The 27,087-nt window shown below is 42.2% G+C and overlaps 1 protein-coding gene across 7 annotated transcripts in view; it reads left to right on the forward strand.

Moving 5' to 3' along the window:
- The window catches only part of APP (amyloid beta precursor protein), a 229,520-nt gene that overhangs the window by 36,579 nt on the left and 165,854 nt on the right, over positions 1-27,087 (forward strand). For all 7 annotated transcript variants that reach the window (XM_054713635.1, XM_054713637.1, XM_054713636.1 and 4 more), the window contains exon 2: positions 22,894-23,061. In XM_054713635.1, the coding sequence (XP_054569610.1) occupies positions 22,894-23,061 (168 nt within the window). The remainder of the gene's footprint in view (positions 1-22,893; positions 23,062-27,087) is intronic.

A 27,087-nucleotide genomic window follows, 5' to 3' on the forward strand; every position in this document is an offset into this window, starting at 1 on the left:
GTGCGCTGACTATAGGGGGCAGCACAGAACAAAGGAAGGCCCCGACTGGCAGCTGGAAGGCCCCGATCGGCCCTGATCAGCAGCCAGGCCTAGGGACCCTACCCATTCACGAATTTCATGCACCAGGCCTCTAGTCAAGAAATAACTCAGCATCTTTTGGAAAATGTTTTTGAGAACACTGCTTTAGGAATTAAATGAAGTGTGTATTAATACTTTGAACGATATGTCTTAAACTCCACTGGGCCATTTTGAGTATACATTCCTTAGTGATGTATTTAATAATTTATTTGAGCTTGCAACAAAATTGTCTTACATAAGAGAAGCTCATTATAAAAACTGAATTTATTACTGCGGCTAAACAGGCAAATCAAAAAATTCTTAACATCTTGAAATTTGCTACGTCTCCTTAACCCAGTTGTCATTTTACACCATCAAGAGTGGACATCATGAGCTGCATATTGGACATTTTGAAAAAAAGTCCAAATTACCATGAGTTAAAACATCTTATTCGATGGCTTAAAAATACTATGCAGACTTGGTGAGTCAGAGCTGCCACGGAGAGATGGAGAGATGGCAGTTGTGGCTGGGAATGAGGCCACATGCATGCGCGGCCGTCACTAGTTCGCCGCTCTGAGAAACGACTTGGCAGGCAGCTACCTTGCAGATAAATAAGGAAAGATTGCCTGTTTCAAGTGGCATAAGACATTCTTTAACCAGTGTGTCATAGCTAGTTATAGAGTCAGCATTTTCTTTGGAGCAGAAAATCCTCCCTCAGGAGTCCTGCATAAACAGCGGACGACTTGGTGAGGATAACGCTCAGGAGGTTCCCAGTGCTGTGGATTCGTTCTTTCCGTCTCTCTGCGTGTCTCAGGAAGTTTCTCCTAGTGGAATTCCTTCTTTCTTCCTTCCTGCTAGATGTTTCTTCCCGAGTCAATTAGCTATTTTATTTATTTTAATATATTTTATTGTTGATAGTATTACAGGTATCTCCCATTTCCCCCTCCTCCAAACCCCTACCCTCCACCCCCCACAGGTCTGTACTCCCCTATTGCCTGTGTCCATGGGCTATAAGTTCTTTAATTTATCTCTTCTTGTCCCCGCAACCCCACATTGAGGTATGTCAGTCTGTTCCATGCCTCCAATTAGCTCTTTTCAAAACAAATTACTTTCTACCCATTTTATGTATTTTATTGAATTTTAATCCTCATACAAACCTGTGAGATGGGGTGTTAATATGTCTATTTTAGAGATTATAACTTGAAGAGTTAAAGTTAAGAGGTTTCCCCTAAATATCCCGTACATGTGAGATACAGAATTTGACCTTTTCCTTTCAATTCCAAGGTTCATATTGGTACCTTCCGGTGTGGGTTCCCTCAACCATTACCTCCTACCCTGAACCATCTGTATTTTCCCCGAGGTCTCCAGAGCTATAGCCAAGGGATGGATAAGACCAGGTTCATAGTGACAGGTAGAGGACATGAAGATGTTTCTGGAAACAATTTTTTTAGTCATGTCTTTTCTTGGGGCTTTTGATTTATATAACTCTTTCAGTGGGGTTCCAGGGGTTTAGCACTCTTAACCTTTCATTAAGTTGTTTATTGTGAAGCGATTGGCTAGAATTAGAATGTCTTGACCCAGGGAGAGAAGATCTGGCTGGATCTCTCGGTCTTGGAACCCTAGTTATGAGCGTGTGATCCTGCTTTCTTGTGAGTTTTGCTCAGAAGCAGTTACCACTATCTGTGTGTGTGTGTGTGTGTGTGTGTGTGTGTGTGTGTGTGTGTGTGTGTGGTGGGTAATTAACCACCAAGACTTCTTCATTGATAGATTACTGATATAGATTGATCAAGCCACAGGGAGTTAATAAAGTTATTTTTTATTTCTATATGCAAAATAATTATGGGCCAGTCTTGGAGGTGAGTGGGTTTATCTGGCTAATGTTAATCAACTTTTGACATCCCAGGTACCTTTAAAAAATTAACACATATACGCGCACCTAGGTCCGGGTGAGGCCACGCGCCCCTGGGTCTGGGAGAGGCCACGCGCCCCTGGGTCCGGGTGAAGCTGGATCCCGGGTCCGGGTGAGGCCGTGTGCCCCTGGATCCGGGTGAGGCCACGTGCCCCTGAGTCCGGGTGAAACCATGCCCCTGGGTCCGGCCGAGACCAAACCAGAAGGAGTCGAACCTGCATTACCACCATTTGTCCACCATCCAGAGCTGAGGGGTCAGTGCCGACATGTACACATAAGGAACTGGTGGACATTGAAATTGGGTCTCAAAAGAACTGTTGGTCCAGAAAGAAACTCACTACAGATGGATTCATTTGCCTGTCAGCATAACTATTATTGCTAGTCTCACATTCAGTTCTTATAAGTATATCTCTAGTGACACATGATCTCGCTCATCTAGGGGAAATGATGAACAACATAGACTGATGAACGAGAACAGAGCCGGAAACAAGGAGGCATCGATCGGACTATCGGGCCTCAGAGGGAGGATAGGGGAGGGTGGAGGGAGGGGGGAGAGATCAACCAAAGGACTTGTGTGCATGTATATGAGCCTAACCAATGGTTAAATTCAACAACAGGGGGTTGGGGCATGTGTGGGGAGGGGTGTGGGATGGGAATGGGGGGATGAGGACAAATATGTGACACCTTAATCAATAAAGAAATTAAAAAATAATAATAATAAAAAAATAAAAATAAATTAACACATATATATTTGCATCTGTGGAAGGCAAGCTATATTGCATAGAATTTATGTATTTATACTTTTTACATTATGTCAGTTGGATTCACTTACAGTATGTTCTGGGAGGAAACCTCTTCAGTTCAACTAGTATCTGAGTGCCAATATTGTTCTATTACCCTAGGAATACAGAGATGAGTAAGACGTGACTCTTTCACCATAGGGGAAAAGCTTAGGTCAGGGTTTTCAACTTAGTACTATTGACATTTGGGACCAGATAATTTTTAATTGCGGGAGTTCAAGAGAGTCTGTCCTGTGCATTATGGGATGTTTAGTAACATCCCTCACCTCTGCTACCAAAAGCACCACCCAAGTGTGACCATTAACCTTAAACCTCCACCTAGAAACAATTCACGGAGCTCGAAAGAGCAAGGTAGCTTAGGATCCCTGTGGGTTAACAAGCCTTCCCCAAGGGAGAACCATTGCCTAGCTCAGTGGTCAGCAAACTCATTAGTCAACAGACCAAATATCAACAGTACAACCATTGAAATTTCTTTTGAGAGCCACATTTTTTAAACTTAAACTTCTTCTAACGCCACTTCTTCAAAATAGACTCGCCCAGGCCGTGGTATTTTGTGAAAGAGCCACACTCAAGGGGCCAAAGAGCCGCCTGTGGCTCACGAGCCGCAGTTTGCCGACCACAGGCCTAGCTGAACAGCACGGGAGAACTGCTGGGTTCCAGCACCTCTTTCCTGAAGGTTGACTATACTCATGAAAGAAAGCAAGAGCAGGTGGATATTTGAGAGTTTACGCTCGTTAGGCCAAAATAGTTTCGTGTTAGGTGTACACCCACACCATTCCCTCTTTAGAAAAAAGAGCCATGCCTATAAAACACCTTTTGGCAAGTCTGAAAAGGTACCCTTCTAATTACTCAACATTCTTATTTCTTGGAATTACATGCCCTGAGCAACTGAGTTTAAGTGGGATGCCTGAATTCACTTACTGACTTTGTATGTGTGTGTGTGTGTGTCTGTGTGTGTGTGTGTGTGTGTGTGTGTGTGTGTGTGTGTGTGTGTGTGTGAGAGAGAGAGAGAGAGAGAGAGAGAGAGAGAGAGAGAGAGAGAGATCACAGCTGTGTACTTCTGATTTATTTGAACCACTTGGTTTAAAACATTTTGCTGATGTCAACACTCCATGATTAGATTTCTTGGTGGAACATAAATTTTACCAACAGAATATAATGCTTCTTTTCCTCAGGGGCAGGATGTAGATTGTATTGCAAGCTCTTCCCCTGTTGTAAAGCTTATTCCTCTGATGTCACAAAGATATTCCTGCGGTTCAGGAATGGATTAGCAATGCAAGATTCCAGAACATTCTCCCCTCCACGTTACATCAGTGCCATGAGCCGTGACGGGACAGCAGCCCTGCGCAGCTCCCTTAAACATCTGCTGGTTTTGAAAATTAAAATACTTTTCCATCACCCAAGGCTATGAAATGTGGGTGGATTGATCAACCATATTGACAGCGAGAACTCCTGGTGTGACGTGGGACACACAGCAGTAGGGGCAGAATAGGATATTTGCTCATAAATCAGGGCAGTGGGGACTGGAGTGAGTCTTTCCTTTCTTCTTCCATCCCATTGGGACAAACTGGAATCTCTAGCACCATGGATTCAGGCTCCTGTTGTTAGTTGGAAAGATTCTATAAAATCAATCTCCACTCCCCCACCCCCATGTGCTCTCCTGAAATTTGCAAGCCCCGCAATCATGTCCACTTCTGTTTTCTGCCCTCTCTGCCATTGTCCTACTTCTTCTGGTGCTTAAGCTTATGCCAGGTCTCGGCTGGGCCCATCCCCCTTTCCTTGCATCCCAGAGCTGATTTCATTATTCATTGTAGGCACAGTGCCTGGGCCCCACAGTATCTTCAGAGGCTCAAGAAAATGTTTCCATTTTAATTTCTTTTAAAACCAGAAGAAGAAAAAAACGACTGCAATAATGAATAAATATAAATGAAGCCAGCCTAAATTACAGTCCATCGTTACACCAACACAGCCCTAAAATACAACTTGTAACATTTTAGTAGAGAGGAAAGAGCCCACGAAAGATGCCATGCACCCGTGAGCCCCTTTCACACACAGATGGGATGCTGCTCTTGCTTTCTTTGAAATGTGACACTTGTTCCCACGGCTTTGGACATTGATTACAAATCCAAGGTCATTCGCACCTAACCCTGATCTACCTTTCATTCCTCCTTTCCCCACATTCAGCCCACGTACATTTTCTGCTGCAGTCTTTGGTCTGCCTACACTATGCAAACTCCATCTTCCTCCTCCTCCAAACCAAACCAGCCCTTTTTATCAGTGGGTGCAGCCTCCTTGTTTTTGACTCCATCACTGTATGTCCACTGAAGTCAGGGATGTTGAGGTCACACCTGCATCTCCAGTCTTGAATGTGTTCAGTGCCTGGGAAATGTTTATCTTCATATAAGGCATCAAGCCAGAAGTTTCCTGAAACCTAACCCTGGAATCAAACAACTCTGAAACCTTGTCTGTTTGAAAGGGGAAGGACAAGTGTTTGATAACCATCCGCTTATGCTATTCGGCTTAGCTGTTCAGCAATTCATTTCTGTCTTCCTCCTAGTATTTTCAGGTGTATTTTTTTTACACAAGCCTTCACTTTCGGGGTTAGGTTACAAGGAAATCTCTGAGCACCGCTTTCATGCTGCCGAGGGCTTTTAGCTGCAAGAATTTTTTAAATCGTTGATTTGATGCTATTAAAGAAGTCTGGCTGCCCGCGCTCTCTGTGCCATTCTTGGAGTCCAGTGAGGTCATCTGATTTTTTTTTAATGCCGCCTGAATTGGAAAATGATGCACCTCTCAGGAATGTGTTATCAGAAAGTCAGGAAACGAACATTGAAGTTTATTGAGGCACAAAGATCCTAAGCTACCTTGTTTTTTGCACCATTTTTTTCCCCCAAAGAGGAGCCTGAAGTTCTTGACCACGTTGAACTGTAACTAGGAGTGGGGAGTTGGGAAAGACTGGGGTGTGGGCGCTGCATTTTCTTGTCTCACATTAGGAAATTACCCTCCTGGTGCCACAGTAAGAAATCTCTCGAGTATGTAAGCTGGAATTCATTTTATAATGTTCCACACCTTTGTCAATGGTTACATTTCCTATGATCTGGTTTATTATTATTATTCTATTTCATGCCAGGCATTCCTTAAAGCTTTCGGTAAATATTTATTGAGCGCTCCAGTGAGGGGGAGAGGCCGAGACACAAATTGTGAAGGGCAAGAAGGATCTTGGTGGGCAATGAAGCAGTAACTCTCATCTTGTTTGTATTTACCTTAACATTTTTTTAAAGGAATAGGAATCCTTGTTCTACTCACTGGAGTGTTTAGGTATCTTTTTCCTCCTACTCTCACCGCTAAGACTAGATGCATACTTACAGGTGGTGCCATCGACGGCATATTCATCCCACACACTTGTACCAGTGTCACTTCTACATCACCTTCGAGTGGATCCTATCTGGGCCTCTACACAGATTCTTGAGTTCTGTCCTCACTTCGAAATTAAGAAACTGACTCAGATGTTGTGTCACTGAAACTGACCTTGAAAGTGAGTGGAAGAGTAACTCCAAAAGAGTTCTTTTGACTCCGTCATCTATTGTTTCTGCAAAAGAAATTTTTTTATTTAGCCCAGAAAGGAGAAATAGTGTCTTCGCTTATTATCTTTCCCTCAGAATTCTTTTCTCCTACGTATCGTAGTTCCCAATAGTCTTTATTCTGACAAGAAAGGCAGTTTGAAAAATTCCTAGGGTATCTTAAGGGCTGCAGAGAGGGCACGCCCTTTGAGACGTGCCTTAGTGCCTTATGTAAGGAGGATAATCTACCCACTCTTGTCAAGCAAATAGCCTGAAACTTGAACCTTGAGTATTCTTCAGTGTTAAAATCCTGGGAAATAAACTTGGCTTACACTAAAAGTGATAAGGTAACACAATACAATTTGAACAATGAACAGGGATGCTATTTGAAAGTTATCATAGTTTTTTTTCCAACAGCAATTTAATATTCTCTCTGAATTTCTCTTATCTTTGCAAAGTGGGTTTCTCCTATACCAAAAGTCCTAGTAATAAAAACACAGTAGTATGAGAGTTATAAGCAGACGGGAAAAGTAGATAAGTAAATATTATGCAGCTTGGAGAGGAAATAAACCAAAGGCTATAATGTAAATATCCTTTCTGCTTATCAAAAGTAAATACTTCATGTCCTCTTCCTGAAATAGTTCTATAAATATTCTGAAAATAGAAAAGTTCTAAGACCATGAATTCTTGCATCCACTTCACATATATTCGAACGCTTATTCCATATAATTTACTTATTTATAATCTTTCTTGCTTCAACAGACCCTAGGTGACTTCTTACTATCTATACATAAATGTGAATGTGTGTGCATATCTGTGTGTGAATGAAGAGATAAGAACCAGAAGTAAATGGTAAATATCTGAATTCTCTATCTCAATTACTTTTCATGGAGTAAATTCTTTTAGTCCCTCTTCTTTCTGTTCCCACTCACCTGATCACCTCTCAGGTGACTTGCTTTGAAGACGTTTCAGTAACTTCTTGATAAATTTTGATAATTTTTATTCTTCCACTATGATCTTGCTCATACTGTTAACTGCAAATCCAATGACAAGGATGGGTTGGTCTCATTTTATAAAATGGGATCTCATGGGTCCATGCTAAAAATGCCTTAAATTTGGTGTTGACAACAGCATGCCAGCTGACTCTCAAAGTATTCTGAACTACGCCACCTCAGGCTTGTAAGAAATCAGATGGGAAGACTTTCTAGAGAGTTCAGTAGGGTTGAAGTTGATGTGCCTGCCCCCTGTCCCCCCAAGAGCTGCTTTGAGATATGAATGCACATTGGAGAACAGTACTAGACCTTAACTTACCTGGAAAATGAGGATGAGTAGGATTTGTCCCATTTTAGTACTAGAAATTATAGAGATATGAAAGGATCTGGATAGTCTGGAATGTACCAGATACGTGTACTAGCATCCTCACAGCAGCCCAAGATGGGGAATCCCATTAACACGTTAAGCGCCCAGTCAGTCACTGGCGACTGACGCTATACTTTCCGCCCAGAAGACAAAACAGGCTGGGCACTTAACGTGTTAACCACCTCTCCACATTCTAGCCCTAATTTTCTCTCTCCCTACCTGGCTTCACATTAGCCTGCAGCCTGATGTGTGGTAGGAAATATGCCCTGTTTCCCTTCTCCAAGGAGTATGGATAACTCTAAGATGCAGGTGTGTGAGTATGGCCCCACTGTACATGTTCTAACTAAATGATAAAGTGGCTCCATTTATAAAGCTACTACCTCTTCGGGAAGCTTGTTTTCCTTTTTTTTTTTTTTCCTACCTGTAGCTTGTTCAAAGACTTCTCGTTCTCTTCTTCATCTATTGATCCCTCGGTGCTCTGTTTTCTCAGTTGTATACTTTACGAGTTGGGTCAACACTGCAGTGGGTAAATGTGAAGAAATAAAGAGGAAAAAAAGAACTAACAACTTTTAAATGTGTACTTAGTTGTGCCTTAAGCATGCTAGCATACACCTTATGCTTTGGAATACCCACTGGAAGTGCTCTAGGTAGCGCCCTATTGACAAAGTAAAAGTCCATTGGGGAGTGATGAATATGATATTGCATGAAAGGTAAGTGCATCTGGCAGGTGATGCTAGGTATCACAAATGTCATGACAACATTCATTCATAGTCTTAATATTAAGATGAGGAATAGTCATAAACCACCCAGCTTGCCCATGATGTGGGGATAGTGTATTCCAAGGCAATAAAGTAAAGTCTGCCTTTAGCTCATAACTATTCCGCTTATTTGACTGTGTCTGTGCACTCAAGTGATGTTGAGGCTTTTGTTTTGGGACTTGTTTGGTGCCCCGTGGGTGAAATCTGGTTTGATCTCGATATGTGGTATCAGGTGACTGAAGTGCTTGACCTAACATTCCAGAACTCCATGTGTCCCCATTTCTCACCCCCACCCTGTTCTCTGCACACACCTCTACCTCCCAGAGCGGGCTGGGCCCGGGACTGTGTGTGGCAAGAACCTTCACTGCTTGGTTCCTTGGATTTCAAAAAGCACAAGCTGTTGGGTGGACTGTGATGTTAGCAGCATGAGTGTTTGGTGATGCAACTTGCATGTTCTTGGATGGTATAAGCGTCACTAGAATAAGGTTTTTTGTATTCACACAGCTACATGTAAACCGTGAACAGGAGCCTGGTCTGTTTAATAGCATTAGACTTTTCAGATTTCAAACATTTCCTTTTAGAAACATATTGAGTAAAAACAAATGCATTTAATTTTTAAAATCCTGTGCATTTAAAATATTGTTATTTACAGATGTATAAAAGAAGAAAGAAAAGTGAAGCCCACAATACCCATCAGATTTAGAGATGGCAACAATTAATTGTCATCCCCTTAAAAGCTACAATGTCTGTGTCTGGAGCGTTGTCTTATTCCCCTCTTTGTTTTTAGTTCTAGGAGATAAAACCAAGAGATTATGGCTCAGATGCCACAGTAGAGCCATTTTCTTATCTGATCCCTGCCTCATATAATACATTAAATATCAAATATTTTTTCCTGTTTCTGGATATAAATGTGCTGGTCTGTTGAACCAACTAAAGTCCGGACTTGCCAGCGTTTATAAAAAAAAGAATAAGAGATAGTGACACACGTGTACAATAAGATTAATAAAAGACAAACAGGTAATATGTTGACATGAACATAATTTATTATTGTAGTGTCAGTTTTGTACTGGCTTCTGTGTGCCACGTTTAGGGCAGCACTACTCAATAGAAATATAAAGTAGGCCACATATGTAATTAAAATTGTTCTAGGAGCCACATTGAAAAAAGTCACAATACAAAGTTGGAATTAATTTTAGTGATATATTTTTATTTAACCCAATGATAATCATTCTAGCATATAAAATTTATTAATAAGGTAGCTTACAACATAGCTTTCGTACTAACTCACCACAGTCTCAATTGGGACAATACATTTTTAAAAAAATATATTTTATTGATTTTTTTTTTACAGAGAGGAAGGGAGAGGGATAATGAGCTAGAAACATAGATGAGAGAGAAACATCGATCAGCTGCCTCCTGCACACCCCCCACCGGGGATGTGCCCACAACCAAGGTACATGCCCTTGACCGGAATCGAACCTGGGACCTTTCAGTTTGCAGGCCGACGCTCTATCCACTGAGCTAAACCGGTTAGGGCAAGGGACACTACATTTTTATTGGAAAAATTTGATGTAGAGTTCATAAAATTACAGTCAAAAAAGGTGATTTGTTTGCCCAAGTTGTTTCAAACATGCTGGAAAGGTTTTCAATGATAGGACTGAATACCTGGTTCTTAAATTTACATTAATTACAATGAACTCAAATGAAAATTCAGTTCTTCACATGAACTAGCTGGATTTCAAGTACTTAGAAGCCACACGTGGCTAGTGCTCACCCTATTTGACAGTCCAGGCTCAGGGTATTCAGCGGTATAATCATTTTCTTGAGCTTTGTAAGGAAAGGAGAGTTTGTAAGAATGCAGAGCTCTGCAGAAATGCAAAAGGGAGCACAGATTTTTAAGTGTGGTTGGGACGAAGGCTCATAGGCTAACTATAGAAAAGACAGAAAAATCGATATTCAGGAGGTCAGTGCTTCACAGGCTATGGGGCTGAAATCCATGCTCTCATGGGAAGAGGACCGAGTTGTGAGGGTTTCACATAAAATTTTATTTGAGCACAAAGTCCTGCTGCTTGAACACTTTTAAAAGCTATTAACCTCATTGCACTTCCCACTGAATTGAGGGACCATTTCTGAAATGGATATCCTGATGGATGGGTGTCCATTTATTGAAGAGCCTCCTTGGTGAGACTCAGCATCTCATGAAGTTCCTTCCCAACCACCCCCCAGCACTGTCCTTCATATTTAAAGCTCTTCCTTCAGATGTTGTCTTCTACCCTTATTTTATCCTTTTTGTTGATCTTCATCCAAGGATATTTTTCCATTGGTTTTTAAAGAGAGTGGAAGGGAGGGGGAGAGACAGAGAGAGACACACATCAATTGGTTCCCTCCCGCACCAGCCTGGACCCACTGGGGCTGGGGATCAAACCTGCAGCTGAGGTGCATGCCCTTGACCAGAATCGAATCTGGAACCCTTCAGTCCTCAGGCCGACACTCTGTTCACTGAGCCAAACCAGCTAGAGCTATCCTCTTTTCTTTAAAATTTAGTAAAATTTGAAAAAAGGTGGAGATTTACTAACCAAGGCGAAAAGCCCTTAGAAGAACCCAACCCTGTTGACACCTTGAACTTGAACTTCAATCCTCCATGACAGTGAGGAAATAAATTCCTGTTCCCCCAAAAAAAAGTTAAAATTTGATAATATTTGTCATATACTTTTGTTTCCTTCCAAGGTAACCTTTGTGTGATTTTTTTAGTGTTCATTTAAAAATGTGAATACTACATCCTTCTAGATGTGATTTGACATCCCAAGATTTCCAATGATCATCTAGGACCCTCTTGTTTGTAAAGCATAAGGGTGCATTAGTTGTTTTTGCTCTTGTTTTTTTCATTTCTTAAAACTTCTGGAACTTTTTCTTATAGAACTGCTACCCAGTTGTGCCTTTCCTGTCCTCTACTACTTCAAAAACTTGTTTCAAGCAAAATACAGGATCTTGTGTATACTTTAAAAATTCAATGTGAAACTTTCTACCTTCTGAACTAATTTTCAGCCCTAATATTATTTCTTAGTATTGGTTTTGCCTCTCAAATGCATGCCTATATTAGTTTGTTTTTCTGTAATAATGCTGCAAAGCCACAACCCACCCCAGAATTCAGTGGCTTCAAATAATAAACATTTATTATAGCTCACAGGCCTGCGGGTCAGCCGATCTTGGTTGAGCTTGGATAGAAAATAATAGAACTTCAGAAATTCAACATATATACAATATCTCTTCTATCTCAAATGGAGAGGAGGAGGAGAATGTGAATTTTCTGTGTTGCACTGTGTGCTGCCTGCTAATCTGCCCGAGCTGTCAGAACTTGTGTAAATTACACTGGAAAATGGTTCACTTGTTACCATCAAATTTCTTTACAGACAAATGCTATTCAAACCAGCATCTCTGAGGGGCGCAGTTTCTAAGTCCTCCAGCTTGTTAGCAACATGCAATAGCTCTAGAATGAGATTTTAGCAAAAGCACTGTCATTTGAGATTTGCTCTAATTGATCTACCAGTAAACTCGTGTGTGTGTGTGTTGTGTGTGTGTGTGTGTGTTGATTACTACTATTAGCACTACTGCATGCTATACTGGTAGTTCTATAATAGGTAAATATACAGGGATATGCATATGTAGGTATACACTTACTGTTGTAAAACTAGAAAATACAGATTAAATAAGCTAACAGGTAATGAATGTGCATTAACCATGGGAATGTTGGGAACTCCACATTCAGTTGGCTGCTTCTGATTTAAGGAAAAAAACCAACTTAGAAGTTTTGCATTTGCATTTCAGGGGAGATTTCTTAAAGAGGAAGCCATCAAAAGTTACTAGATGATAACATCTAGTGATTTAAATTCAAGAAATGCAGGTTAAGCATTCAAACTGTGAATTTGCTTCCCCTTTTACTTGCTCTAAAAAATCTTCTTTAGAAGCTAGTGACAAAGAGCTGTAAAATACTGCTATGATGGGGGAAAAGTAATTTGAAAATAATATTCCAGATTTAAAAATAAAAAGCATGAGAACCAGTAGCTGGAATGCCAGTTGGCCTGTTATGAAAAAAGAAGCGTGGGCTTTGGAGTAACAGCCTAGACAGGTTTTGAGCCTCTCTAATTATCTAAGTAGATATGGAGATGATTTATCTTGGTTCTTCTGAGAGTCAAAGGAGATAATGAAGGGAAAGGCCTGGGGAGACACTTCGATTTTTGCCCTTAAATTCTTTTCCTAATTTTGTGTTCACAAGGTCAAGGCTGAAGAGATAGAGCAACACTGAGAAAACCAAAATAGTATCAAGATGATGCTATTGTGTGCTTTTGTATGGTGGCTATAGGAAACATGCTAGTAAAACTTACAATGAAACAAATAAGCCATTTCTACACCAATGATGTTGAAACTGTTACCAACATAAAAGCACATTAGACCCATTTTACATGGTATAGTCCACATATCCTATATCATAAAAGGCTAATGTGCAAATAGACCCAACAGCGGAACAACTGAACAACTGGTTGCTGTGACGTGCGCTGACCACCAGGGGGCACGCAGCATTGGCAGCAGGCGGCAGAGTGTGGAACATAGCAGGCGTCAGCAGCAGCAGGATGGTGGAGCAGGGGAGCGGGGGGGGGGGGGTGCCAGACCAAGGCGGGGCGCCGGTCGCTGTCATCGGGGCGAGCCTCTGGTGGTTACTGAAAATTCTTTGCTCCCGCACGCCGTGGTCCCACCCAGTGCTCACACCTGCTGCCGGTGCCAGCCCTGCTTGCACCCACGGCTGGCACTGGAGCCGCTGCTGCTCACACACTCTGCTGACGCCTGGCGTGGTCCCGATGGCTCAGTGCCCTCAGTGGGTGTGAGAGGCAGCTGCCAGCCCTGACCGCCCCTGAGGGTTTCTCCACCTCCCCCTACTCCTGAGGGACAATCGGGGCAGCAGCTGCCACTCGCTACTGCTGAAGGCACCGAGCGATTGGGACCGCACTGGGCATCCGCAGAGGGTGTGAGCGGTGGTGGCGGCGGCGGGAGCGGGACTGCTGGCAGACAGGGGACCCAGGGCTGTGGCAGGAGGGGCCGGGCGGGGGCACAGAGGATGGGCCAAGACCCGCCCTTGTGCCCACCGCAGCCTCAAGGCTCACAGTTCCTTTCAAGGTGCACGAATTCAAGCACTGGGCCCCTAGTAGGTAACTAATTTCTTGGATGTTGAATAACGAGGGTTTCTATTGAAAGAACTCTTTCTTACTGGGCATCAGCAGCAAGAATTATTTACCAGCTTTGTTATGAGACGGAAGGAGTTTGGGGTGTTTAGAAAACCTACCCTTTGAGCAGAAAGAAATACTTGATATTATCAAATGACAAAACTGAAACAATTTAATAATGACTTGGTTATTCAGGAGGAAACAATCCCTGGGTTGGGAGAGTACAGTGCCTCACAGCAGCAGAGTATTGTCCCCAGGGATTTGGGACAAGAGCAAGATTTATAGAACATTAGGAGAGTCAAGGAGGAAAGTGGCATGATTGGCTAAGAGGTCAGGGGTTGTTTCACGAGGCTAGCAGGTCCTGTTCTCTAGGGTAAGGTGAGTTAGCCAGCGCTGAATTTGAGAATTGTGATTGGTGTATGTTGGGTTTCCTTGACAGGTCTCTCCTTTAAGGGCAAGCTGGCTTAGGTTGAGATTTGTGATGTGGGCCAGGCCACTGGGGAAGCCCCGATGTGTGGGTCCCCAGGTAAGAATTAACTTGTTTTAAAAATATTTTTATTGATTTCAGATTGGAAGGGAGAGGGGGAGAGAGAAACATCAATGAGAGAGAGAATCATTGATTGGCTGCCTCCTGCACGCCCCCTACTAGGGATCGAGCTCACAACTCAGGCATGTGCCCTTGACCGGAATCAAACCTGGGACCCATCAGTCCGCAGGCCAACGCTCTATCCACTGAGCCAAACCAGCTAGGGCTAAGAATTAACTTTTATCAATATCAGCAGAGGCCAAGTATTCATCAAGGAGCGAGAACTTGGCATTTGAAGCCAGGTCAACAGTGGCAAATTTCGAGGAGTGAAATATATGGATTAGTGCTCTGAAAGGAATTTTTTTCTCTCTTTACTCAGTTTTGTGGCAAATCTTTTTTAGCCTGTAATTTGAGCTCTGAAATAATCATGCAGCAAATAGTGGACGTGAGGAACTTGGCTGACTGCACAGAAGTAAATTAAAATTGTGTATAGTTTCAGTAACTACATTTCATTTTTCTGTATGCTTTGACTAGCTTCTTCATCCTTCCTCACACCACACACACACACACACACACACACACACACACACGAGGGCAAAACTTTGGAAAAATTGCAAATTTTTGTTAATTTCAGAGTCAGCCTGGTCACGTCAATCACACCCTTGACAGAGGTCCAAACTCCGGCCTCTTCATTACTGTGTGGCCTTTTCCTTCCCAGACTTGGGAGGGATGATTTTACAGATTCTTCCAGTCCTGTGGTTCTCATTTTAATGTGAGCTCTCCTCTGAGATGAAATGGGCAGTTGCCGATGTTCTTATTCTGCTTAAGATTTGTTTTTGGTGTGTGTTTTTGGTGTGTGTGTTTTGGGCATTAACAGGAAAACTGTACAGAGACTTTTTCTTGACAGAATGAAAATTTGTTTTTATGTTGAGCATGATGTGATGCTTACTTGCGTCCCTCTTGAAAAGCGTTCACTCTCACATCCGTTCATTACATTGCAAATGGAAAATTAGCTTGAAAATGAAGTTGAACAGCATTTTTGTGGGCTATAATTGAATCATGCCCAGGTTAGGGGGAAACTGTCTTTATTGGAGGAAATCGCAGATGTGATAGAAATAGTATCACTGTGCTTTTTAAAGAGATGCTATACACGCGTCCGAGCTGGGGAAATTGTGAACTGATTAAAAAGAACCAAAGAAGCATCAAACAGACTGTCAGACTACAGTGGGAACGCTGGGAGGGTTGGCCGGGGGAGGGACGTGTATGCATGCATATAAGCATAACCAATGGACGCAAGACATTGCGGGGGGCGGGGGGGGGGGGTGTAGGAGAGGCCAGGGGAAAGTCAATGGCGGGGGGGGGGGGGGAGAGGAGACATATGTACTACTATTTGTAATACTTTAAACAATAAAATAAAATTTAAATAAAATAAAAACAAAATAAAAAGAACCAGAGTCCCTGAGTTCTGTGAGGCCAGCTATTCAGATCAGCGAGGAGTCTGTTTAAATGCAGAAACCAGGTGGTTTTCATTAGCTACAAACCTAAAATCACATAAACCCACGGACGCAAGTAAGCTATGGATCTGCGCCTCCTCCTTGCAAAGGGAGACTTTGCAGCCAGGGAAACAGAGAGCTCCTTGTTCCCTTACCCCTTTTAGTTGGGCCTGTGTGGGGAGGAATGCGGCCAAGCCTGCTCTATAAGGAATTGTGATCTCCTTGATGATAATAAAGAGAAACTTTTTGGGGAAAGGGAACACCCAGTTTGAAAGACCGCAGGAGAAGCTGGTGTTGCATTTGTAAATTGCAGCAATTTCATCTGTAGGTTTCCTAGTTCATCTCTGCAGATTGGCCTAGATTCGGTCTATATGTTTATTTTCATTTCCCCTGGAGCCTCTTTAAAGCCCTTTTTTAGCCTAACTTGCTTTGGCAAGTCCATTTCACTTCTGTATTTACTCTATTTATATATTGTGACCTTAAAATATTTTTTCTGGCTGCAAAGGACTATTTTTAAGAGCTTTGCAGCATTATTGGGTGCAATATTTACATCTCTGTAGTTCATAACATTCTGTAAATAGCCCCTTGGTTTTGAGGCGATGTGTGGACACTCCATTGTTCGAGCCCGTTATTTTGTTCATTGTCTCGGAATACTGTTTTCCCATGGGAAAGGATCTCTGGCCTCATGATGTCAGTGCAAAGTCATTCAATGTTACAAGAATTATCTTCATCTTTGGTCTCAGAAATGCATAGACCATGACTGGCCAGTTCTACCAGGGTTCCAGTCTTTTAGGTGTTGTCTCAGATTTCTGCAAAGTAACCTTACGTTACCTTAGATAGTGTTAAGATGAAAACAAAATTAACTCGTAATAGTATTTAAGGGGTTATATTTCCCATTTACTAAAGCTTTTGGATTTCTTCTCAACTGAAAAGGGAAATGCTTTTTAAAAGTTAGAAATAATTATCTTTAAGATGACTTTGACAGAGTATGTATTTTCACTGGCAGCAAGAAACTTTAAACTAGGATCCAAAGATTTTGTTTTTAAAAAAATATATTTTATTGATTTCTTACAGAGGAAGGGAGAGGGATAGAGAGTTAGAAACATCGATGAGAGAGAAACATCGATCAGCTGCCTCCTGCACACTCCCTACTGGGGATGTGCTCGCAACCAAGCTCCATGCCCTTGACCAGAATCGAACCTGGGACCTTTCAGGCTGCAGGCCAACACTCTACCCACTGAGCCAAACTGGTTAGGGCAGGACCCAAAGATTTTAGTTTTAGGAGTGTCCATATTAACAGCTCCCAAATAGGGCTCTGTGTGTGACAATTAGCCATTTCTTTGAGGAATCATTCGGGATGATTAAAAGGGATTTGATTAAACCTCTTGGGCCCTTGGATGGCTAAGTATTATTTCCTGTATGATCACCTGGGCTGGTGAGGGTTTCCTTCTGGCTGAATGCCAAAGAGTGGACTACTCCTAGAATCTAGGCTTTGTTTCTTAAATGGCTTAGCTGAGAAGCCGGTGGATTATTTTATTTTCTTTTAATTAATGGAGCCAATAACATAACTGGGTTATGTTACTTAAAACATGGACATCTTTAAAGGTGGCCTTCAGTAAGAATAGAAAAGCTTCTGGTTCAATTTGTAATCTCGCAGAAAATTGATCTGATCTGATTGTATGCACATGGTGTTGGTTTGGGAAGGAATGTTTGCCTGATAATCATGTTTTTGTGATTTAAATATTTATTTATGAAGGGCCTTTGTCATGTTAAGTGTCATAGATGTATACATCTGACACATTTTAAAATTTCTAGTATAATAATTTGCTCTAACTATTGAGGAATCAAAAGTTTGAACTATTAAATAATCTCCACTTTAAGAAAATCGGGCATGTTAATAATCACCCTCTATACATTCATTTTTTATGGTTAATATTAGATAGCTTGTTGAAAACCCTAAAGGAACTGATGCATATATATTTGGGTTTGAACTCTCATTGGTAAAAATGAAGAGCTTGAGGCAGTTAAAGATGTTCTTTAGTAATATCGTTACCGGACTGAAGGGGTCCATTCACCTGCGAACATCAAGGCCCAATTAAATGCAAACAGATTCTGCAGCAAAGAAAGTATAAATTGATTAGTTGAGGGAATGGCGGCGCCAAGCCCTGAGTCACAGGTAACCTACTGCTCGAGGACCTGGCTCCCCAGTGGCTGCCAGGGGGCGGGTTATATAGGGAGAAAAGCATTAATCGTGGCGGCTAAAGGATTTGGGTCCTGCGCTCTTGATTGGTTGGGCCCAGGGCAGAGAGTAGTTGATCTTTGTGTCAGGTCCTGATGTCAGCCATGGCATTGTTCTCTCTGCTCTCATGAGGGTGTGGTCCGTAGGGTCCTTTCAACTTTCATGGGTTTGGGGCCGAAACACAACCGAAGTCAAGCTGTTTGTTCAGTTTGACCAAAACTTTGCTTCTGTGGTCAACAGACCTGAGACTTTTGTTCTTAAGACAGTTTGATACTGACCAGAATCTGATGTTCTAAGGACTTGATGATTAAGAAGGGAGTGGAGGGACAGGAAGGAGAAAGGGTCATGGTAAAGAAACGGAGTTTCTGTGAGGTTACAGTATGATAGGGCTGTAATCCATTCATTTGAAGCGATATGAAAAGGATTACCATTTGGTAGTTAGTATATACAGATGGCATTAAAATAACTGCAAAGTCAAGAAGAGGGAAGGATAACAAAGTAGAGAATGGAAAGAAGTTAGAAGTCAAAGTAGGAAAAATGATGTGTTTGTCAGGTAGGGTGACCAGTTGTCCCAGCTTGCCAGGGACTTTTAGCATGGAAAGTCTCACCTCCTGGCAACTTTCCAGTCCCAGGCAAACTGGAATGGCTGGCCGTCCCTGTTGTCAGGTAGAGGACTTGCCATGGTTTATTGCTTTGTTCTCAAAAGTATATCAGTGTCTAGCATGTGTTGTCTACTCAGACGAACTGAATGAAGAAAGACATAGTGGCTGCTGCCATTTTTGTTGTTGTTGATATATCAGGGTTGCCTCTCTGCAGCGAGAAGTTAAAGAGTGAGATCACCGAGACCTTTTCATTAAAATAGGTAAAAGAAAAGCGATGGCCCAATCTTTAGGACTCCTCTCCAGCGGTCGGCAAACTCATTAGTCAACAGAGCCAAATATCAACAGTACGACGATTGAAATTTCTTTTGAGAGCCAAAATTTTTAAACTTAAACTTCTTCTAACGCCATTTCTTCAAAATAGACTCGCCCAGGCCGTGGTATTTTGTGGAAGAGCCACACTCACGGGCCAAAGAGCCGCATGTGGCTCGCGAGCCGCAGTTTGCCGACCACGGCTCTAGGCTGTGAATTGGAGGTCTGCAAATTAGTGATGAGATCATCAGAGCCAAGTAACAAGAGCCAGGATATTTCATTCGGACAGAAGCCAAGGGAACAGACATCCAAGGAAGAATTTGTTTATGGCAAAGAAGTTGAAAAGTGACAGGTCCCGAAGAAAGACCCTGTTTGGTTTCTCAGACAGGAAGTCATGTGTAACCTTGGAGAAAGCAGTTTAAATGGTGGGAATGTAAACCAGATTATAGGAGGGGTTTACGAAGCAGGTTAGAAAATGGTAACAATGGGTGTTTATTTAAGTCAGCAGCTGATTTAATTGGAAGAAAATGGAAGGAGGTTCCTCTAGAGCAGGGATTAACAAATTGTGGGCCCACTGGCCAAGTCTGGCCTATGGCCTGTTTTGTAAATAACATTTTATTGTAAAAACAGTCACGCTCCTTTTGCATATGCTCTGAGGCTGCTTTTGCTTGGTCACAACAGAGATTGTGTGGCTCACAAAACCTAAAATATTTACTATCTGGTCCTTTGTAGAAAAAAAAAAAAAATGGCTGACCTCTTGCTCCAGAAATTAAATAGAATGAAGGCAAGTTTGATTTTTTTCAAGAGGAGATCAAAGGCTGTTTGTGGATGTATCATGGAGCTGGAGAAAAGGGGGAGCATATTAGGTCTTATTTCTGTGCTAATAGGTTACCTCAAACTTAGTGGTTTAAAACACCATTTATTATCAGGAATTTGGGAGAATCTTCTAGGTGGCTCTCACTGCCTGTCCTTCTTGAGTTTTCAGAAGTGTCAGCCACCCTTGCAGTCATGAGAGGGCTTGCCTGAGACTGTGGGAGATTTCCAAGCTCCCTTGCTTTGCTGTGGACTGGAGACCTTGGTTCCCATCACATGGGCCTCTCCACGGGGCTGCTTCCGTGTCCTCCCCGCATGGCAGCTCGCCCCCACAGCGGGGGACCCCAGAGAGCAAGGAAGAACGGAGGTGCCCTATATGACCTTGCCTTGGAAGACACACCTCGTTTTTGCTATATTCTATTTGTTGCACAGACAGACCCTGATGCATTATGGGATGGCAATGTGAATACCAGGAGGCAGGCATCACTGGGGCCTCCTCGGAGGCTGGCCACCACCGGGAGAGCAATTGGCACTTCCGTGTTCCTGAGGGGAGGCTATGGAATGAAGAGCATTTGTATTGACAAGGAGGTAGGAACTAGAGTGAACAGATTGTGGAGAATCTGAGGTAGAGAGGGGGATTCATTCAACGAAATAATTGCCAGTTGTCATCAAAGATCATTATGCTCTGTTTAGTTAGAGGTAAGGTTCCAAGATTCCGCTAAGATTGGAAATCTTTGGGACAGGAATGAGTTTGAGCAGAATAAAATCTCCAGGGGGAATACAGTGATGATTCCATTACTGGATTATAAATTCCTTAAGGGTAAGCCTCATAGTTTATATACAAATAAGTCAATTTTAAATATTTACATATATTATAAATATATTTCATATCCTCCATAGCATCTAATTTAGGGCCTTACCTGTTGGTATCTGGTTGTTATTTGACTTTCTTGTAATGTTATTATCTTACTACTTATTTCAATAAAATTGACAAAATTTGGCCCACCTGGCATGGCTCAGTGGTTGGTTGAGTGTCAACCTATGAACCAGGAGGTCACGGTTCAATTCCAGCTCAGGGCACATGCCCGGGTTTCGGGCTCAATCCCCAGTGGGGGGTGTGCAGGAAGCAGCCGATCAATGATTCTCTCTCATCATTGATGTTTTTCTTTCTCTCCCTCACCCTTCCTCTCTGAAATCAATAAAAAAATATTTTAAAAACTTTTGGACAAGATTTGTATTCTGATTTTTAGGATCAAGGCATTGGATTCCCTCTCACTCCCTCAGGAAAGCTGTTGAAACGTCAGTGTGTAGAGCATTCTGCTCAGGCTGCTTCTTTGCACCCATTGGAGAATGAGCCTCTCCGTTTCCGGCTTGGAAATTGTAGGAGGTGTCAAGAGACCCAAATTGGGAACTTGAGGGGTCCCAGCGATTCCTGCTGACAGTCTGATTCTGTGGCCTCACTGACTGTTCCATCTGGCAATGGAGGAGCAAAGTTTTGTTAATTAAATATGATTCACGGACTGGAAGTAGAAATGGAAAAAAACGTTACCTGGAATCTGGTTTCAGAGATTTTGCCCAGAGTTTTTGCACGCTGGTCAGGGATGAATCTCAGCTGGGTTTGGTGCCAGATTTTTTTAAAGGAAGTAAATCCCCTGTTGAGGTTGCACAAAAAAACATATGAAGATGACCAGCGTGGACAGATGTGCGATCTATTTTTACATTTCTGTGGGAAGAAATGTCAGGAAGTCGTTTTGTTATTTTGTGTGTGTGTTTTTTGGTGGTGGTGGTGGTGTTTATTTTTTAAAACTGAAATCTTCCAGTGCAATTTTATGGGGTTTTTTTTTTTCTTCCCGTGAACAATTTGTAGAAGTGATACAAGTTATTGTAGAATCACCCAGCTCTTTGCCACATGAACGGCTTCTGTTGGAAGGTACCCCTTCCTGCCCTGGATGTCACACCTGTCCTCAGCAGCTGGCGTTAACAAGGGAGGACTTATTATACTAAACCTGTCTTGTGAGTCCTTGGTTTCGAATAACTCTTTCTCTCCTGGGGGGTTAATTTTCATCTCTGGCTGATTGTTTTTCCTTTTAAGATACCAGAACCTATGAAGTGAGGTAGTACAGATATTTTCCGGTACTTCCCTTTTCCCTTTTAAAAATATTTACATGAAGGGAATACCTATGGGCAGAAGGGTTGGGAATACAGAAGGGACCTTTTTCCAAGTTCTTTTCCTGAAATGGTATCGTGCCGGTGGCAAGAATACCTGAGGCCCATCAGAGCTCACTGCACAGCAGGTGGGCGCTGGGCTGGGCTCCAAGGGAGACCTGTGCCTGCTTGCACTGTGGTTGGGAGGATGGGACCAGCATCCTTAACATACTCAAGAGCTGAGGCAGTGTTAACAAGGAAATGTTCCAGGGGGAAAAAAAACAATGGGTGAAGGGCCAACATACTCAGTTACATTTGGGCATGGTAAAAAAAACCAGTAGTTTTTCTGTTCAAAAAATTATAATGGGGCATGGCCAGCATGGCTCAGTGCTTGAGCGTCAACCTATGAACCAGGAGGTCACTGTTCAATTCCTGGTCAGGGCACATGCCCGGGTTTCGGGCTCGATCCCCAGTGTGAGGTGTGCAGGAGGCAGCCAGTCAATGATTCTCTCATCATTGATGTTCCTATATTTCTCTCCCTCTCTGAAATCAATAATAAACAGATATATATTTTTTTAAATTATAATGGAGTCATTTGCTAACTAATAGTGCACACTACCATTGTGCCTTCAGCTCTAGGAGCTGAGACACAGGGTGACCCCCAGGCCTGGCCATCACGCAGGCCTTGGCATTGTTCTGTGTGAGCCAGGTGGAGGCATTGTGAGAATATGGTTTCCTCTAGAGTGGGTATATTAATTTCAGGGGAAAAAATCTTATTTTATTGTCAGAGCCTTTCAGGAGGCACCACAAGACCTGCCAGGGGAAAATGTAGAAACAAATATGTAAACTTTTCAATGAATACTTTCCTCCCAATATTATTGATTTCTCCACTTACTGTAAAAGAAAAAAGCACCGCATTACAGGAGGTTGGAGATGTATGTAGCATGCATCATAGTTAACTTCAAGGCATGCTGAAGGCAGGGCTAATTCATGATGGAGAATTGGCAAGAATAGAACTATTCTCGCTCTGGTTGCCTAGTCCCACGTTCCCCAGCGTCTCCCCCAGAACTGTGGGTTGCCATAACTAACCCAAACCTATTTTTCCAGGTGCCCACGGATGGCAATGCCGGCCTGCTTGCAGAACCCCAGGTCGCCATGTTTTGCGGCAAACTGAACATGCACATGAATGTGCAGAATGGGAAGTGGGAGTCAGATCCCTCGGGGACCAAGACCTGCATCGGCACCAAGGAGGGCATCCTGCAGTACTGCCAGGAGGTAAGTCCCGCCGGCGGCCACGCCGGACCACCTGCCTGTATTGTTTTTGACATTATATATTTGCCTTTTATCTCTTGCAGTGAAAAATCTTCGTTCCTGGTGCTTTACTCTCCCATGTGCATAAATGTTTTTAAAAAGTATGTCATACTCCGGCCACTAATAAACCAACGGAGTAAAATGTAAGATATCTCGGTACATCCTTCTATCTTGAGTGTATCTCACTACAGGTGCTCAAAGTATTGTGTGTAAAAGTGACTAGAATTACGTTTATTTATATTACCAACTTGATACATTTTAGTGCCTTTATTTCTGCATGTGTTCAGTTTTTCCCTCCTTATTCATTTTGAAAATGGAAAATGTTTACAGTGTTAAAACATTGAAACTGTAAAAAGTTATGCTCAGAAACATCGTTTGCCGCCCATCTTCTATTGATTAACATTTTCATTCTTCCGGATTCATCCTTCTTGCAAAAGAGAATATTCTTTTTTTATTGCTATTATTATTAAAAAGGGCAGCTTACTGAAAGCACTGTTCTGTCTGCACTTAGCTTTGTGGACTTGACTTTGCCTAGTTAAGAGGTCTTCCTCCATCGGGATCTCTATCCCTTGTGCAATTCTTCCTCGTCTCCTTGCTGTTATTGTACAGGGTGCTCCTTCCTTAATTCAGTTTAAAATACCTGGAGTCCCAGGCATGTTACTCCCCATTCACTAGACACTTGCCTATTCTAGGATATGTGTGTTTTATAGCAATATATTCTTCTGATTTGGCAAATACAAGGTCAGTGGTTGTTGATCTCTGGGATAGCAATTCCAGTGGAATAGAAGTCCAATTGCTGTAGGTGACAGGAAGAATGCATGAAGGGATAGTGAAGACCTAGAAACCAAGCGTTTGAGGGCAGTTCAAGGAAAGGGGAAAGGCTTTGTTTTTTTGTTGTTGTGTCTTTGTTTTTTTAAAGGGAAGGAACTTAAGTTAAAGGAAGCTTAAACCAAACTGTGGGAAGGGTGGCTGTCCATCAAAAGAAAACTAGGCTCAGGCATCTAGGGAGAAATGGGATCCAGTGGACAAGTGATTGGCTGAGTCTTGGAAAAGAGGGGGAAATAGTGGGTTGATTAGCCAGCTTGTGTTTGCCAGATGAAGGAAGCTCACTCAACATCTTACACATGGAGAATAGTTCGTACCGCAGAAGGGGAGGATCTAGGGATGGGGGTAGCTTAGAGAATTTTAATGAAGACATCCAGAAGCTGGTTCCTCAGATGTTAGAACTGAGACTCAGTGCTGCCTGAGATTTCTCTATTGGGGTCTCTCCTATTTTCTGCTTGTCCTTGCACCCTTACATTCGTTCACCTCCTGCAGAGATGAGCTTTCTCGAGGAAGCCAGGCAAGGTGGCAGCCAGGAGCTCTGGGAGGCTGCCATCGTGCTGGGCTTCCCAACTGCATTATGTGCATTATCATCCCAAGGAGGGATTCTGGTTGGCCCTGCTTTGGGTCACACATCTATCTACCTTTGGCATCAGTACTGGGACTGGCCTGTGTTGGCCAGGTGGGGGTGTGGCCTGTTTGACAGCTAGACCTGAGCCACATGGTGTGGGGAAAGGGGGAGATTTTGCCAGAAAGTGGATGAAGATGGCATGGGGCAACATAAAAAGATGACCACAATCCAACACAGTGAGCTTAGAAGCACACAGTGTGTTAGAAAAGCGTTATAGGTTGGAGAGTGGGTAGCCGAGGACATGTATGGTGCCTCCTTATTTTAACCAGCTTTGGGGAAAGTATGTGTGAGGGGAAGGGGAGGGAATAGATTTTTACTCAGAACTTTTAAACAGTGTTTGACATTTTTTGTTGAATGGTGCATCTTGAACTACCTAGAACATTCCTTATTGATATGTTAGGGTCTTCCTCCCACTTCCCAAACTATAGGTATTCTGATATTTTTCTTTTATAATTAGGAATAATGAATAGTTTTTGTTTATAAGATTGAATTTTATGTGTGTTATTGGAAAATGTTTATGTTCTTTTATTTTTTTTTTAACTCCATGTTTTATTTTAGACAGTGTTGATTGATTCCCTATTAGGAAAGCCACAGATAAGATGCACAAATTTCCTACCCCTTCTTCATACAGGTTTTTAAAATTAATATTACTTTCATAATACAATCTGTTCTCTTGGCATAATTTCCCAAGAGATAGTTGTAAGTTTTGTCTTTAACTGATTCATTATTTACAACCAATTCTTTCACCAAAGCATCTTTATTCCTATATTATTTATTTTTATTCCTCTTCTGTTTTTGATGTCTGTCATCTTAGTTATTTCTAGAAGTTGCATTTTATCTGAAATTTAGCTCTGACCCAGCACTCACTAGTATGTGGTAATCCCTTGTCACGTCCCGCGTGTTTCAGAGATCCCGTTCAGGTCCGGTTTCTGGAGAAGGCCGCAATCAAAATGAAGAGAAGCTAGAAAAGAATCAATTTGGGAAAATGGGGCCAGGCGGGAGTCCACCTCTAGGGGAAGGACTACTCACTGCTCTGGCCTTTGCCATCCCTTTTATTGGGGTTCTGAAATACATCCACATCCTTTAGGCAGGAAATTACAACAAAAGACAATCAGCAAAAATTTACATATGATTAACAGGTGAGAGTTTCTTTAACTACCAATGTCTCAACTAAACAATGAGTGACTAGCTCTGACCATTCAGAGCGATTAAGGTTGACCAAAGCATTCCGGATTCCCTTTTCATATTTAAGTTCCAATGTCTCAACTAAACTATGAGTGAATGGCTCTGACCATTCTGAGCTATTAAGGTTGACCAGCCTTCCGGATTCCCTTTTCACATTTAACTACGAAGTGTCAATGTTCGGTTTCCGGCACTAGTAGTCATTTTGAACTATATTTTATTGAACAATGGCTTAATTGGATATAGAATTCCAGACTGATGAGCATTTTTCCACCATGAAGATATTTTCAACTTACTCTGTCATCTATCATTTGCACATTCCTTTTTTAAAAAAATGTACAGAAACCATGACTATTTATTACCATTTACAGTGCTACTCACTTACTGATTATTTTCCTCCCAATAGTGATGAGTAGATTTTTTCTCTACATGCTCATTCAGTGCCTCTGTTTTAGAGACAGCTGGCTGAGTCGGAAAGGCAGCTGTTACTAGCCTGTGGACCTAGGACAAAAGAAACCAACTGAACTCATGACCGTGACCTCATTTTGACCTTTTGCTAACCAGTGTAACTCACTGTTAAATTTGTTTTTTCAAAGGATTGCCCATATAAGCTGCACATTGTATCTGTTGATGCTTAACTTGATATGATGTGTCAAATATTATTTTGATGAATTATCTAGTCTACCTTTGCAGCATCATGTTCCTCTCAATTTGTGTTCCTTGCTGTTATTTTTATGAATGTTGTCAATTTGGCCCTCTGATTTCTCTTGTGCTATCATGAGTCAAGGTCAAAATTAGGGAGAAAAATCGAGTGTTTTACCTTTTTTCCTGGTTACAAACCCATATAAAGTTTTATTGAGAAGACAGTTCCAAACTTAGGGTTTAAATGGAGTATTTGTTTAATCTGCATTTTACTCCAAATCCTCCAAATTCCAGGTACTTTGTGTTTTCCCTCCACTTTTTCCCCCAGTAATAAGGTATACTTCTGCCCAGTCTCGTTCAGATATTTGCCTTTCTTTGTATTTTTCTCTTTTATATTAGCACGGTCAGCACCATTTGAGAACTGTCTTTTGTATATTTATCAAATATATATTGAAGACTGCTATGGACCGAATGCTTGTGACCCCTCTCCCCCACCTCCCATGCCCAGTTCTTATATTGAAACCCTAACCTCTAACATGGTGGTATTTGGAGGTGGAGCCTTTGGGTTAGGCGAGGTCATGAAGGTGGGGCCCTTATGATGGGGTTAGTGCCCCTTATAAAAAGGGGTATCAGACTTTCAGAGAATTTGCTCTGTCTTCTGTCTCCCTGCTCACACAATGAGTTAATGTGAGGACACAGGAGAAGGCGGCCAT

The sequence above is a fragment of the Eptesicus fuscus genome, chromosome 3 (genome assembly GCF_027574615.1).
Source record: "Eptesicus fuscus isolate TK198812 chromosome 3, DD_ASM_mEF_20220401, whole genome shotgun sequence".
Classification (NCBI taxonomy): domain Eukaryota; kingdom Metazoa; phylum Chordata; class Mammalia; order Chiroptera; family Vespertilionidae; genus Eptesicus; species Eptesicus fuscus.